This window comes from Populus trichocarpa, chromosome 6 (assembly GCF_000002775.5).
Source record: "Populus trichocarpa isolate Nisqually-1 chromosome 6, P.trichocarpa_v4.1, whole genome shotgun sequence".
NCBI lineage: Eukaryota > Viridiplantae > Streptophyta > Magnoliopsida > Malpighiales > Salicaceae > Populus > Populus trichocarpa.
Genome location: NC_037290.2, coordinates 18,091,178 through 18,105,647, shown reverse-complemented (window position 1 = coordinate 18,105,647; position 14,470 = coordinate 18,091,178). Strand labels below are relative to the sequence as shown.

At 31.3% G+C, this 14,470-nt stretch overlaps 1 protein-coding gene across 3 annotated transcripts; it reads left to right on the top strand.

Annotated features, from left to right (window-relative positions):
- Positions 1 to 828: 828 nt before the first annotated feature.
- Positions 829 to 5,725, top strand: LOC7465993 (RING-H2 finger protein ATL56-like). 3 transcript variants are annotated; one of them, XM_052453543.1, is made up of 2 exons: positions 829 to 1,505; positions 5,330 to 5,725. In XM_052453543.1, the coding sequence occupies exon 1, from the start codon at positions 873 to 875 to the stop codon at positions 1,479 to 1,481; it is 609 nt and encodes a 202-aa protein (XP_052309503.1). In that variant the 5' UTR covers positions 829 to 872; the 3' UTR covers positions 1,482 to 1,505; positions 5,330 to 5,725. The 3 variants fall into 3 exon arrangements, with proteins under 3 accessions (XP_052309503.1, XP_052309504.1, XP_052309502.1); XM_052453544.1 differs by lacking the exon at positions 5,330 to 5,725 and adding an exon at positions 3,161 to 3,654; XM_052453542.1 differs by lacking the exon at positions 5,330 to 5,725 and adding an exon at positions 3,090 to 3,654.
- Positions 5,726 to 14,470: the final 8,745 nt, after the last annotated feature.

Here is a 14,470-nt window from a genome sequence, read left to right as displayed (position 1 = left end):
AAAGTCAATTGAGAATGTGTGTGGTTTAGATCAATAACTCAATATATTTGTGGAACATGTGGTTTATCCTCTAGCAGAGGAACTCCAACCATACTATATGAAGACAATATTGCATGCATATTTTAATTACAGAGGATAAATTAAAAGAGATAGGAAAACTTACATCTTATAGAATTTTTTTTTCACACATGACCTTGATAAGTGTGGTGATATTAATGTTCAACAAATTCGCTCGTAAAATAATCTAGCAGATTTGTTCACTAAAACATTACCAACTACAATGTTTGAAAAATTGCGATGTAATATTGAAATATGACAGATTAAAGATTTAAGGTGATACTTTCATGAGGGAGAGTTAATACACACTGTAGTCTTTTTTCCTTAACAAAGTTTGTTTTTTCCATTAAGTTTTCTCTTGTTAAGGTTCTTAATGAGATATTTTTCAATGCGTAAGATTATACGAAAAACATCTAAGGAAGAGAATTATAAAATCATACATTATAAATAAATGTTTATTTGCCTTCTTCCACCTCTTCATTTTTATCTTCATGTTCATTCATCATCTTCAAGTATATTTGAACTCTATATTTTTTTAAAAAAATTAGGTTTACAAATATAAATATTAATGTGTATTAGACTATAAATATGAGCATTGTTAAGATAATATAAAAATATAATTATATTTACAAGATTATATAAAATAAAAATGATATTTTTATTCATCTAATAACTATTATTTTTATTTATTTATTATGAGGTATATTCCGTGTTTCTAAATATATATAGTTTTGTAATAAAAAGTATTTTTAAGAACTTTTTTTTTCTCCGCATAATAAATGCATCTATGACTGTCTTGTTTCCGGTTCTTTATCATGAACAGCAAGCAAGCGCTCCTTTTAGTTAAGAAAAAACTTCTCCATTTGACAATTTCCTTTGCCTATATTCATTCAATTCCATCTGTAACCATGCCTCCTCCTCACCGCCACCATGATCACCACCGTACACACGGTGGTGCAACACCACCGAAACCAAACCAAAAGCTTCTTTCCTTAATCCTCAAAACCATAATAATGACTGCAATAACCACCCTTTTTTTCCTATTCCTTGGTATTGCCGCCATCCTCCTCCTCATTGCCACCGCCGCACTCCACCGCCACTCGACTCCATCCTCCAATTCCTCAAATGGGTTGTCTCTCAAAGATTTAAAGAAGCTCCCAATATTCAGATTTTCGACTCAGACAAGACCTGAAACGGGTGCTAATCAAACTTCATGTGTGGTTTGTCTTGAAGAGATAAAGCAAGGACAGTGGTGTAGAAACCTTGTTGGGTGTGGTCATGTGTTTCACAGGAAATGTGTGGATGCTTGGCTTGTCAAGGTTTCTGCGTGCCCTATTTGCAGGACACAAGTTGAATTGGTTCATGGAGTAAAAGATAGTCCATTATGGGACTTTGATTGGACAAATGAATTGAGGGTTTGGTAGATTTTTCCTTATCCTTTTCTAATTGTAAGTTCTTGCTAAATTTTGAGTCTTTTTTTTGTTCTTTTTTATGTACTTTATTAGATTTTTGGGTAATAAATGAACGAATGGTTTGACATCCATTTGATATGACTTGCAGCATTCTTGTTTTGGCCTATAATCCTCTTCATTACATATGCTTTGTTGAATATGAAATCTGATTTTGGCTGTTGGATTCTTGATTTAGCTCCTAATAATATAATTCAAATGCGACTACTTTAATCAGTCAGAATTGAATTTAGTCAAGATTTCTGATTATAAGAGATCAGGGTTCAATTACTTTGAATTGTCTGTGGCGAGTGGTACCCACAGAAATGTTGATCCATTCTGAAATTTGCTGGTCAGACTTTGAAATCATTATAAAGGAATTTTTTTTTTTTTTATCTGGGTTATGTATCAAATGAATTAAAAAGAACTTACTGGCTGATTGAAAGGCATTTTGCAAATTGATGTGGATAAGCTAAATGTTTTTTTCCCAGTGTATGAAATGATTGCTCATGAATATTTTTAACTCATTCAAACTAGAGTAGTATTAAAATCTAGTAACCCCATTTTGCAAATTGATGTGGATAAGCTAAATGTTTTTTTCCCAGTGTATGAAATGATTGCTCATGAATATTTTTAACTCATTCAAACTAGAGTAGTATTTAAAATCTAGTAACCCCAGCTCATAACTTTTAAGGAGTTCGTCCATCAAATTTATTCCAGTAATTACATCAATGTAGTGGTCAACACCACTTTCAGACTTAAACAGAAATTTTTTTGTAGCTTTAAGCGGCTATTCACCAACCCCTAAGATATTTCTCTGTTTTTCCTTTTGTGTTCTGAACAAATTAAGCAGAAATATAGAACAGCATAAAGTTTGGAGTTCAAAAGAAAAAGATATATACCATCAAGGTAAGCTGCATGATATCACGAAATTCTTACCAGTTTACTTATTTCGTCTCTACTTTACCAACTGATTTTATTACATCAGATTAGTTTTTCTTATGCTACAGAAATCAGCAGCCTTGCATATCTTTTGCTTGAGATTATCCTATCTCTCTAATATTTTGAGTGTTACATAGTGAAATTAGATTTGATTTTATTTTGGTTTGATATCGTTTCTTCTGATTTCTTCATTGTTAATTCCTTTTGTTGGTGGATTTTGAATGTGCTGTTTGGTGCTGCATTTTGATTACTGTAATAGCTAATTGCCAATGTACTGAGCTTGAGCTTGCTTTTGTGTTGTCTGTTTTGTGATCTTGATCTATTCTATGAGAATCTCCTGTTGCTTGCTGTGAATTTATTTGCGTGTTTCCTGTGATGTCACTGTCTCATCAGTATCACTTTTCCTCTAGTGTTTGTGTTTTTTTTTTTAATTTTTTTTTTTTTTTGCCTTTGTCAACTGCTGTGATTTCTCCTGGTTTGACATTGGTTTTTGCTAATTTTTTTCAATCATCTGTGCAGTTTTACTGTTATATATGTTCTCTTGTTTGATTTTACTCTGAATTTGTTATTGTTGGAAAGAAATAGTAGAGAGTTGGAAAATCTCATTATTGCTGTGGTCTAATTACAAATTCTTTTTTGAAGTTGCTCCTGGCGATTTCTCAAAATATTTCATCTCAATTTGTGCTCTCTCCTAAGGTGCATGTAATTGTCAGATACTACATGAAGGGTAGACAGCATGTGGTGTTCTGGTTGTAGGTTATCTCTGAGGTGCATGACTCAGCATGCATTGGTGTTGAAAGGTTGATTGGCTTGGATCATGATGGATCTTATAAAGATGTGCCAGAATTGGGTCATTTAGTTACTCAATCCTCAGAATTCATATCCTATCTAAAGTTTCAACAAAATATTAATCTTATCATTGTTGCCACTTATTGTTTTCCTGTTTTTTGGGTCATGATCTAATGTTTCGGCCAGCAGGGAAAATGATTGTTGGGAAGTGGGTACAATTCAATGCTGTGGCTGGGTAGGGAAAACACATGCTGCAGTATGTTATTTTTAGTTTTTAGGCTTTAATGTATTGGTGCTACGGGAATGATTCTCCTTGCTTTGTTATGCATGTTCTTGTGACTGTTAATCATGCATTTCAGTTCTAAGAATGTATACCAGAGTGAATTATTGGAATGGTGAATCCTTCCTTTTTTAGTCATTGCATAACTTGGATATATATTTTCTTGGTTCTTAAGCAACGAACCTTTGTGGTTCCTTCTACCTATAGTGGAATTAAAATCTTAGAATTTTGGTGCTTGGCATGCTACTTCATTGGATAGAGACTTTTTCATGCTTTTTCAACAATTATACTTGCCAAAATAAGAAACAACAATGATCCTGTCAGGAAACTGCACCTTTCTTGAATTACCAAACACAGATTCACTTCATATGAACTCATGAGCTTCTATTAGACCTCTTAAGGAAGATGTTTGCTAGGTTTAGTTTGTCCCAGTATGCAACATGATTTGTTAAAATAAAGACTTTGGAATTTGATTCTTGAACCATTGGACATCATACTTGATTTTTCATCAGGGCAGAATGTAGTTTAATGTTAAAATGTGATTCTTGCTAAGATGAAGCTGGATTTTCAGAAAGAACAGGGTAGGCTGGTGGTTGAATTAAGCTGACTATTCTGAAATGTATCCATTGACTGATAGTTTCATTTGCTCTCCTCCCGTTATTGACAGGCAACGTGGTGTTCTAGTTCTTAAATTTTTATTCAGATATTATGTTGAGTTGTTTTGGACCCTTTTGGATCATACAAGAATGTTTCTTGGTTACTTGAACCTCTATAATCTGATTGCATATCGAGGATTTTTCAGAATATCTGCAAAGTCATTATATCCACCTATAATTTGCATGGATTTCGAATCATGACTGGTGCTGTGGCCCGATAGCTAAAAGATTTGCTGTGAAATTAAATTTGATAAAAAAAATGTTACTTTTGGAAGGCTGGCGGGGTTGGTTTGAGCGGACTATTCTGATTTTCTGATAAGTATCCATTGACTTTTCTCAGTTTTACTGATAAATTAAAAGACTAAGTCCTTCCTGCAGTGTCACACTAGCATAACAGAATTCAGGTTCATCTTCTGGTGCCTCCCTCTTCCATTCTCGTCTCAAATTCTCTTTATATCGTCAGTTTAGCACATCAACTTCAAACCTTTTTCAATTTACATCTTCTTCCTCGACAAGCTGTGTATTTAGTTGTTGCACTGCACTCATGGACAGTGCCAAGAGATGAACTCCCATTGTGCTTTATATACAAAATTTTGTTTCAACAATGATCTCAAGAACCTATCAGCAGTATGAATCATTAATGTTTCTGTCAAGTTCTAAGCACTAACTATCTGCCTACTGTGGGAATTTCCACTTGATAATCTGCAAGAAATCATGACAAGGAATTGTCAACTCTAGCCAACCTAATTGACACTCAGTTTTATGAGTCGGGATTACATCGTATGTGTCAATGTTCACATCATAGGTCAAGTTCTGCGCCTTACGATGAGAGCTAAATTATAAGAATCATCATTCAACTCTCAATGATGAAGGGAACAATCCTCTCAATGATGTTTCATTTGTCTTGTTTGCTTAGCGTATTGATTACTAGCTGACGCAGTTTGTTTTCTTTTGAGGTTGTCATTAGGAGAAATCTGGTTAAATAAGATCATTTATGAGAGGTACTCAAGTATAAACCCTAGACAAAAAATTAGGTTGAAGGAACCGTTCAAGCCTGAAGCCTGTTCTTGGAATTGTATCCTATTATTTATAAGTAAGATATTAATATATAAATTCATATTTATGCCAGAGTGATGGGTGTTTGTTCCAATTTTCAGGTGACCAACGTCGGATTCTGGTTTCCAAAGTGGTTGCGTTGTTCTAGATACATCAATCACTCCTTCACCCATTCTATCATGCCCCGTAAGCGCAAGCAATTCGGCAGAACGCTACGCTTGGAACGATGGATTTGAAACAGTTTCTTGGAAAGGGGTTTTGTAAGAGAGTCTGTCAACTGATCAACCAAGTAAACATGAGAAACTCGTATTAGACATTTAGCAACTGGATCATGAATAAAGTAGCAAAGTTCTTCATACGAGAGTGGAAAACTAAATTAGGATAGAGATACGTAGCCCCAACGTTGTCACAGTATACTGTTGGGGTTGAGGATAATGTAACACCAAATTCTCTAACAAGTCGGATTAGATGATTAACTTTGGTAGTAGCAGATGCAATGACATGATATTCAGCTTCCATTGAAGACTAAGCAATGGCAGGTTGTTTCTTTCAACTCCAACTAAACGGATTGGCACCAAGAAAGATGACATAAGCAGAGGTGGACTTTTTATCATCAACATTACCAGCCCAATATACGTCAGCAAAGGCACAGGAAGATGTAGATAGTTGATGATTCAAAAACAACCCAATAATCAACAGTACCTTTAAGACATCGGAGTATTCTTTTGACAGCAATCTAATGAAGGTCGGATGGTTTATGCATGGACTGAGAAAGCTTATGATAGAAAGAGGCTATTCGTAGTTTGACAGGATTCAATTCCAAAAAAATAATGAAGAGAAATCCTTCTAGAAGAATCGATGTACAAGCTTCTCTACAAACACCTGATTAGCATGATCATTGTTTCGTGCAATGATTTCATCTGCACAGACAAGGAGATAAAGTCTCATAGTAAATGTATGTTGAATAAACAAGGAGGTGTCACACTTTGAGTTGGAGAAGCCATTGTTAAGAAGAAAAGTACACAGCTCGGTATAACAGGCTTGTGGTGTTTGACGTAGACCATAGATGGCTTTAGTGTAATTTGCAGACATAATTAGAAAACTAAGGATGAACTAGTCCTCGAGGCTGTTACATACAAGAAAGAATTGTTAACATCTAACTAACGCAAAAGCCAAAAGTTTCAGTGAAATATATGGTAACAAGGGAATTTTGTTTTTGTATTTTAAAAGTATATTTGAAAAAAAATGAATTTTTTTTATTTTTTTTACTTTAAATTAATATTTTTTTAGTGTTTTCAAATCATTTTGATGTGCTAATATCAAAAATAATTTTAAAAAAATATTAGTTTAATGTATTTCTGAGTAAAAAATACTTTAAAAAACAATACAAAAAACATTTTAAAAAATAACCACTATCACACATTCAAATACCCTTTCAAATGAATCTTACAAAATCAGCAGAATTAAAGACATGTGGTTCCTATATTGCTCGTAGAGAGCAGCAATGATGGGTGGAGTTTTTAATGGCATTTCATCCTGATTTTGAATAATTTAGAGGTTCAATTTTACATCGTTCTCCATTACCTTCTGTTGACTCAGTTGTTAGTGAGTTATAGACTGAAGAAATACATCATCAATCTTATTTTCAAAAGAAAATTCTTTCTACTTCTAATCCTTATGTGCTAGCAATACCTTCTAAGTCATTCTCTAATAATCCAAATAAGTCTTACATAAAAGTTGCCTTCAACGAGTGTAGTTTTTATAAGTAGAAAGGTCATTAGAATGCTTAGTGTTCCAAGTTTAGACAACAGAATCAAACTTGAAAGCTTAACAACCAATCATAATCTAATGTTTATAAACCATTCAAGGCTACAAACCACCACCCCATAATACTACAGCAGTAGTTTTATTAGGTCATTTCACCAATCCTAGTACTCTGGCTGAGCAATTTCAGAAGTTTCTCTCTTTATAAACACAAGTTATGTTAGCTTCTTCTTTCGTAGGTCAGTTGCCTTACAGTTTTTCAGGTGTGTCATATTTTGAATGGGTCTTGGATTATGGTGTTTCACATCATATGTCTTTAAATTCTTCATCTTTTGCTTATATGTCCCATTTGCCTTTTATTCTTATCATGACTGTTGATGATACTCCCACGCCCTTAGCAAGTGTTGGTTTTGGTATCACGTCTCACTTATTTCTCCTTAATGTTTATCTTATTCTGAAACTCACATTGAATCTTGCTTCTGATGGTCAGTTATGTGATTATAATGATTATTTAGTCATTTTTTCCTTTCTTTTTTTGTGTATAGTATCTGCAGTCTCAAAAGCTGATTAGGACAGGCCATAGAAAGAAGGGACTATATATTTTGGATGACTTAAAAGTGCTAGTTACTACTACTGTTGTTGTTGTTGTTGTTACTAGTATTGATTTATCTTTTTTTCGTTTAAGTCCTTCTTCTTCTAGTTTTTATTTATGGAATTCTCATATAGGTCATGTTTTGTCTTTTTGTTTGAGATTTTTAGCATCCACATGAGCTTTAGAAAATTTGTAAACTTGTGATATTTCTGATGTAAACTAACAAAATATTTCTTTTTATCTTTTAATTGAAGTATTTTTTTTTTCTTCTTCTTCATTTAATTTGATTCATTCTGATGTACAGGGACCTTCTTCTATTGTCATAAAAGGAGGGTCTCAATATTATGTTTCTTTTATTGATGATCATACTCATTATTATTAGGTTTATTTAATGAAACATCGTTCTAAATTCTTTAAGATATATACAACTTTCCAAGCTCTTGTCAAAATTGAATATTTTGTTGTTATCAAATGTTTTAGGTGTGATTTAGGTGGGGAATACACCTCCAATAAATTTTATGAGTTGTTTGTCTTAGATGGAACCATTCACCAAACTTTGTGTATAGATAATCCTGAGCAAAATGGCTTTGCTGAAAGAAAACATAGGCATATTATTGAAATTGTTCATTCTTTCTTGTTGTCTACTTTTGTTCCAAGTGTGTTTTTGGGAGAAGTTGTTCTTACTGCTGTAGGTTTGATTAATACAATTTCATCTTCTTATATTTTAGGTTTTTCTCCTTTCAAAAAGTTGTGTGGGTATGTCCTTGATTATTCCTTCTTTAGAATTTTTTATAGTACTTGTTTCGTTCTTTGTCCTCATGTAGAACACAGTAAGTTGTCCTCTCGATTTACTATTTGTGTCTTTCTTGGTTATGGTAAAGGTAAAAAGAGATATTGTTATTTTAATCCAATAACTCAGAAACATTATATGTCTCATCATATTGTCTTTCTTGAGCATATATCTTTTTTTATTTCATCCACTACTCATAATCTTTATCATCTGATCTTATTCGTATAGATCTTTTTTCTGAGGATTTTAATAGTTTATCATCTCAGGTTCCTAGTACTTCAAATACCTCGTTTTATGTTCAACCAATTCATATTGATCATTCTGCAATTACTGACACTTTATTCTCCGGTACACCTAAAGCTCCCTTTTTCTTCTATAGTCTCTCAAGCTTTGTCAAAGATTATGGATACAGCTCTACGTCAATCCATACGCATTCGTAAGTCGACAAAGTTACTAAATTTTATCTATTCTTGTTATTCTTCATCTTTTACTTTATTTTTAGTTTCTATTCATTGTCTCTCTGAGGCCTCTTCCTATAAAGAGGTAATTTTTTTATTCTATTTGGCAGCAAGCTATGGATGAGGAACTTTCTGCTTTACACAAGACAGATACTTGGGATTTGGTTCCTCTACCTCCTAGCAAGATTGTTGTTGGTTTTCATTGGGTGTATAAGATCAAGACTAATTCAGATGGGTCTATTGAGCGATACAAAGTTAGGTTGATTGCCAAGGGATATTCTTAACAATATGGTATGGATTATAAGGAGACAATTGCTCTTATAGCAAAAATGACTATTATTCGTACTCTTATTACAGTTGGTTCGGTTCGTCAATGGCATTTCTCTTAACTTGATGTTAAAAATGCCTTCTTGAATAGAGATTTTCAAGAAGTTTATATGGCGCCCCCTTTTAGTGTTTCACATGACTTTGGATATGTTACAATATCAAGAAAGCTTTATATAGTCTTAAACAAGCTCCTTGTGTTTGGTTTGAGAAATTTTTCTATTGTGATATATATGTTCTTTCGGATTTGTTTTTAATAGTCTTCTCTTTTTGTTAAGTGTACTGATGCAAGTCATATTATTATGTATTTATATATTGATGACATGATTATTATTGGTGATGACATTAATTGTATTTCAGTTTTAAAAACAAAGTTAGCTATATAGTTTAAAATGAAGGATTTGGGTTCTTCATAATATTTCTTGGGTATTAAGGTAGCATACTCACCTAAAGGTTATCTTCTTTCTTGGTCGAAATATGTTGCAAATATTCTTAAGCGGACTAGACTAACCAATAATAAGATTGTAGAAACTCTCATTGAAGTTTACTTTTGTTAGATCCTATTTTATACCGTACTATTATTAGGAGCTTGGTATATTTCACTATTACTCGTTCAGATATTGCATATGATGTTCATGTTGTTAGTTTGTTTGTTGCTTCTCCTACTAACATTCATTGAATAGTTGTTCTTCGTATTTTGCGATATCTTCAGGGTACAGTCTTTCAGATTTTTTTACTTTCATCCATTTCTTCCTTGAAAATACCTGCATAATAATCCCATATATCGCAAGTTTGTTACTAGTTTCTGTATCTTTTTAGGTGATTCTCTTATTTATTGGAATAACAAGAAACAATCTATTATTTCTCATTCTTCAATCGAAGTAGAATATCATGCCATGTCATTTACCAACAAAGAGATTGTTTGATTGCATTGGTTACTTGCAAATATGAGAGTTTCTCTTTCTTATCTCACTCTTATGTATTGTGACAACTATAATTCTATTCAAATTGCTCACAACTCAGTTTTTCATAAACGAACTAAGCACATTGAGATTGATTGTCATCTTAAGCATGACACCATTATTTTGCCTTTTGTTTCTTCTTCTTTACAGATTGCAGGTGTCTTTACCAAATCGTATTTTATTTTTCATTTTTATTTTCTAATTAGCAAACTCTCGATACTTGTAGTTGTTGTATTGTAAGTCTGGGGGGAGATGTTAAAAATATAAGGTTATTTTGTTTTATTTATTAAGAGTAGAATAATATTTCATTTTATTTTATTTTTATTTTAGTATATATAAAATCTCTTTGTATTTAAGTTAAATTTATTCCTTTAAATTATTGTGATCAGATCATGAAGTATCAATTAAAACCTTATTTTATTTTTTATTTTTTTGAATTATTTAATAGTCAGTTTGTAATAAAAAAATTTCAACACCAGCATAATTTTTTGTGTTAAGACAAAAAAAGCTCCATCCTGTAATCTCATGTCGTAACACTGGAAATCAAAATAATGTGGAATGTAAAGAGTTATTGGGGAAGCGACGATTAAAGTCTATTTGTTTCTATTTATGAAAGTAATTTTTATTTTATTTTCATAATTTAAAATTTATTTTTTTTATCAATAACTTATGCCGAAAATAAACCAAGTAAGAAGTAAGATTAATAAAAAAAAATTAAGTAATATAAGTTAGAATTAATAAGTTTAAAAAATAAAAATCTTAACTCTTCATTAAAATATATTTATATAACAGTTTTTTATTTAAATCAAAAGTTAATTTTCATCAAACATTTATATGATTTTTTAAAAAAAAATTTAATTAATTTGCAAGGGATAAAAAAACACTGAAAGTAATTAATATTAGCCTAGACACATACAAACTACCTTGTGCCTCCCGTGGCTTCCACATTATGCTAGAGTGTATTAAGTATTATTTTTTAAAGTTTTTTTTATTTTAAAATATATTAAAATATTTTTTTATTTTTTAAAATTAATTTTTAATATTAATATATTAAAAAAACATTAAAAATCAATTTAAAACTTTTTTAAAAAATTAATTAAAAAAAAACACGTTACAATGAATGATAAGGTTGCGTTGGCAATGGAATTTAAAGAGACGTGGTCAATATTTAAAGAGATGTGAGCCACAGGTTCCGAGACACGGAATTTAAAGAGATGTGGTCAACGTGTCTCTAAAAACTACATTACGATTTTAAAAATAGAGAAACCTCAATTTAGCCCCTAGCATATTAGGCTAGTAGCATAGTTATTAAACCAGTCCGAGGTTGACCTGGTTAAGAAATCGGGTCTCTGGTTTCATGGATAAACTCGGATTAACTCGGGTTAACTCAAAAAAATTAAAAAAAAAATTTAATATATTTATATGAAAAAATTAAGAAAAAAATCCATGAAAATATAGTTTATACATATTGTAAATAATGAAGTTTAAAAAAATATTTTAAAAAGTTTTTTATCCTACATTAAAAAAGCTTTTAAGTTGAAGTATTTAAACAAAAAAAGTTTTTTATTGCACATTGAAAAAACATAGATTTTTTCTTGTGAACATAAAGTATATATACTAATGAGTTTCAAATCTCACATTGAAAAAAGATATATTTTTTCTTAGGAACATAAAGTATATATACTAATAGGTTTCAAATCCCACATTGAAAAATATAACTTTTTTCTTATGAATATAGAGTATATATACTAATGAGTTTTAAATTCCACATTGAAAAAAAATAATTTTTTTCTTTGGAACATAAAGTATATATACTAATGAGTTTCAAATCCCACATTAAAAAGATATTATGTTATCCTTTCAAGTTGAAGTATTTAAACCAAAAGGTTTTTTTATCCCACATTGAAAAAACATAATTTTTTTCTTGGGAACATAGAGTATATATACTGATGAGTTTCAAATCCCACATTTGAAAAAAAAAAAAAACATCGGGTCTCGCCCGGGTCACGGGTTGACCGCCAGGTCGACCGGGTTTGGCCGGGTCGTTGCACCGGTTGGTTTTTTGACAAGCCCAGACTGGTCCAGCCCTTGGGTCGACCCGCGTGAGCCAATTCGGGTTTAATAACTATGGTTATTAGCCTTTATTAATTGAATTACAAATCTTTTAATTTTTATTAATTTTGTTCCAAATGTTATCGATACTAGACGATGTCACCCTCACCCTTGCTTTGTTAGTGATTTTAAAATTGTTTATTAGGACAAATTAAGTGATGAGTCTAAAAATGTAAGATGTTTAAGAATAAGTTAATATTTTGGATAATTAGTTAATTTTTAGTTCAAGTAATCTAATTCATTTTCTCTAGTCAAGGTATCTGAGGACTTAACATGGAAAGCTCAAGTGGTTGGTAGTTTCAGGTAATATTTGGTAAGCCGAGGTGGCTGGTAGTTGTGGTGGTAGCAGGTGATGTGTGGTAAGTCGAGATGATTGATAGTTATGATAGTAGTAGATGATGTCTACTAAGTTGAGATGATTAGTAGCCGGTACCTATAAAAAAAAAAACCCTCATTTGATGGACATGGAGACTTTACAATTCTAGTAACCTTATAGCAAAAGAAAATGCAATGATAATTTAGAGAAATAGACTTTAAAAATATGTATGCTGAAAATGTTAAAAATAAAGGGACTATGAACCTTAAATTTGAAAGATTCATGATGTATTTATAGCTCATGAGTCTTGTTTTTTTATGAAGATGAAGGGCTGAAATGTAATTTTATCCTTATGATATTTTAAGTTGGATTTTACTCAAAATAATACATATAAGATCAATGAAGAATATTAAAAGACTTGCATGGAGTCCTAGAAAAATCCCTAAGTAAGTGCCTTGCTTGAGCCTCTTAGATGTGAAAAATAAGTTCAGACGCACTAATTAGACCCAAGCATATTAGGCTCAGGATACACGTCCAAGTCCAAGAATGTTGGTCTCGGGGGCATGTCTAAGCCCATTGATAAAGAGAAGTGTTTTAAGAAACTACAGTCAGGAAAGTTCAAAGAACTCTATTTATCATCCATGAAAAAACCATAACTCACCAAGGATTTTATTATATTTATTTCCTTTAACATATATAAAGAGAATAATTTATTTTGTATCAATTTAATATTACTAATATTACTCCATTTCTATAAAAAAAAAAAATATTTGACATACTGTAATAAGCGTACAAAATAAAAAAAGATTGTAAAACACGCTTTTTTTTTTGTAATAATAATGGTTGGAGGATTAAATTATGTTTTTTTGCTTAATTGTTTTTTTATATTTTCAGATTGTTTTGATGTACTGATGTCAAAAATATTTTTTTAAAATAAAAAATATATTATTTTTATATATTTCTAGACGAAAAGCACTTTGAAAAGTGACCACTACCACACTCCCAAACATACTCAACTTTGTTGTTGGTGGTGTTTAAATTATTTATTATTTAAAGTAGGACTTTGAAAGACATTGATACTACACGAATCCCTTGACGCGAGTCATTCCTGACAATAGCTAGCTAAAATATGAAAAATTAAAGGATCAAAATGAACTTTCAATGAAACCACAAGGACCAAATAAAATGGAAAAGTTAAAAAACTAAGGGAATGAAACATGAGGAAAATAAGATTTAGAATACACAAAATTACAAGGACCAAATAAAAAATATATAAAAAAAATCAAAAGACCAAAATGAACTTTTAATGGAACAACATGGACCAAATATAAAAAGATAAAAAAGATTGAGGGATCAAAATGGCCTTCAACGGTTCAATGAATAGTGAAAGGCTATTTTGTTTTAGTATATTACTAAAACATAAATACACAAACTAGAAGGATCGAATAAAACAATATAAAAAAATAACGGATCAAAATAAATTTTCAATGGAATAATAGGGACCACACATGAAAAAATAAAAAAAACCAAGGTTGGCCTTCAACTATTCAATGAACAATGAAAAGCCATTTTGTGAAAGGCCATTGCTGAAACATTTACCAAATATGAAAAACTAAAAGACTAAAATGAACTCTTAATGAAACAACATGTACCAAATATGAAAAAGAATAAAAATTAAAGGACCAAAATGTCCCTCAACTTTTCAATGAACAGTTTAACAACCATTTTGTGAAAGGCCGTTCTGTTGAATTACTGAGAGGTAAACATACAGAAAATACAGGGATTAATTACAAAAAATAATGAAAAACTATAAGGCTAAAATGAACTTCCAATGAAACAATAGGGACCAAGTAATGAAAAAGTTAAAGAAAGGGATGCACCATCAAGGCCTTTCAATGCTCAACCGTCAATAAACAGTGAATGT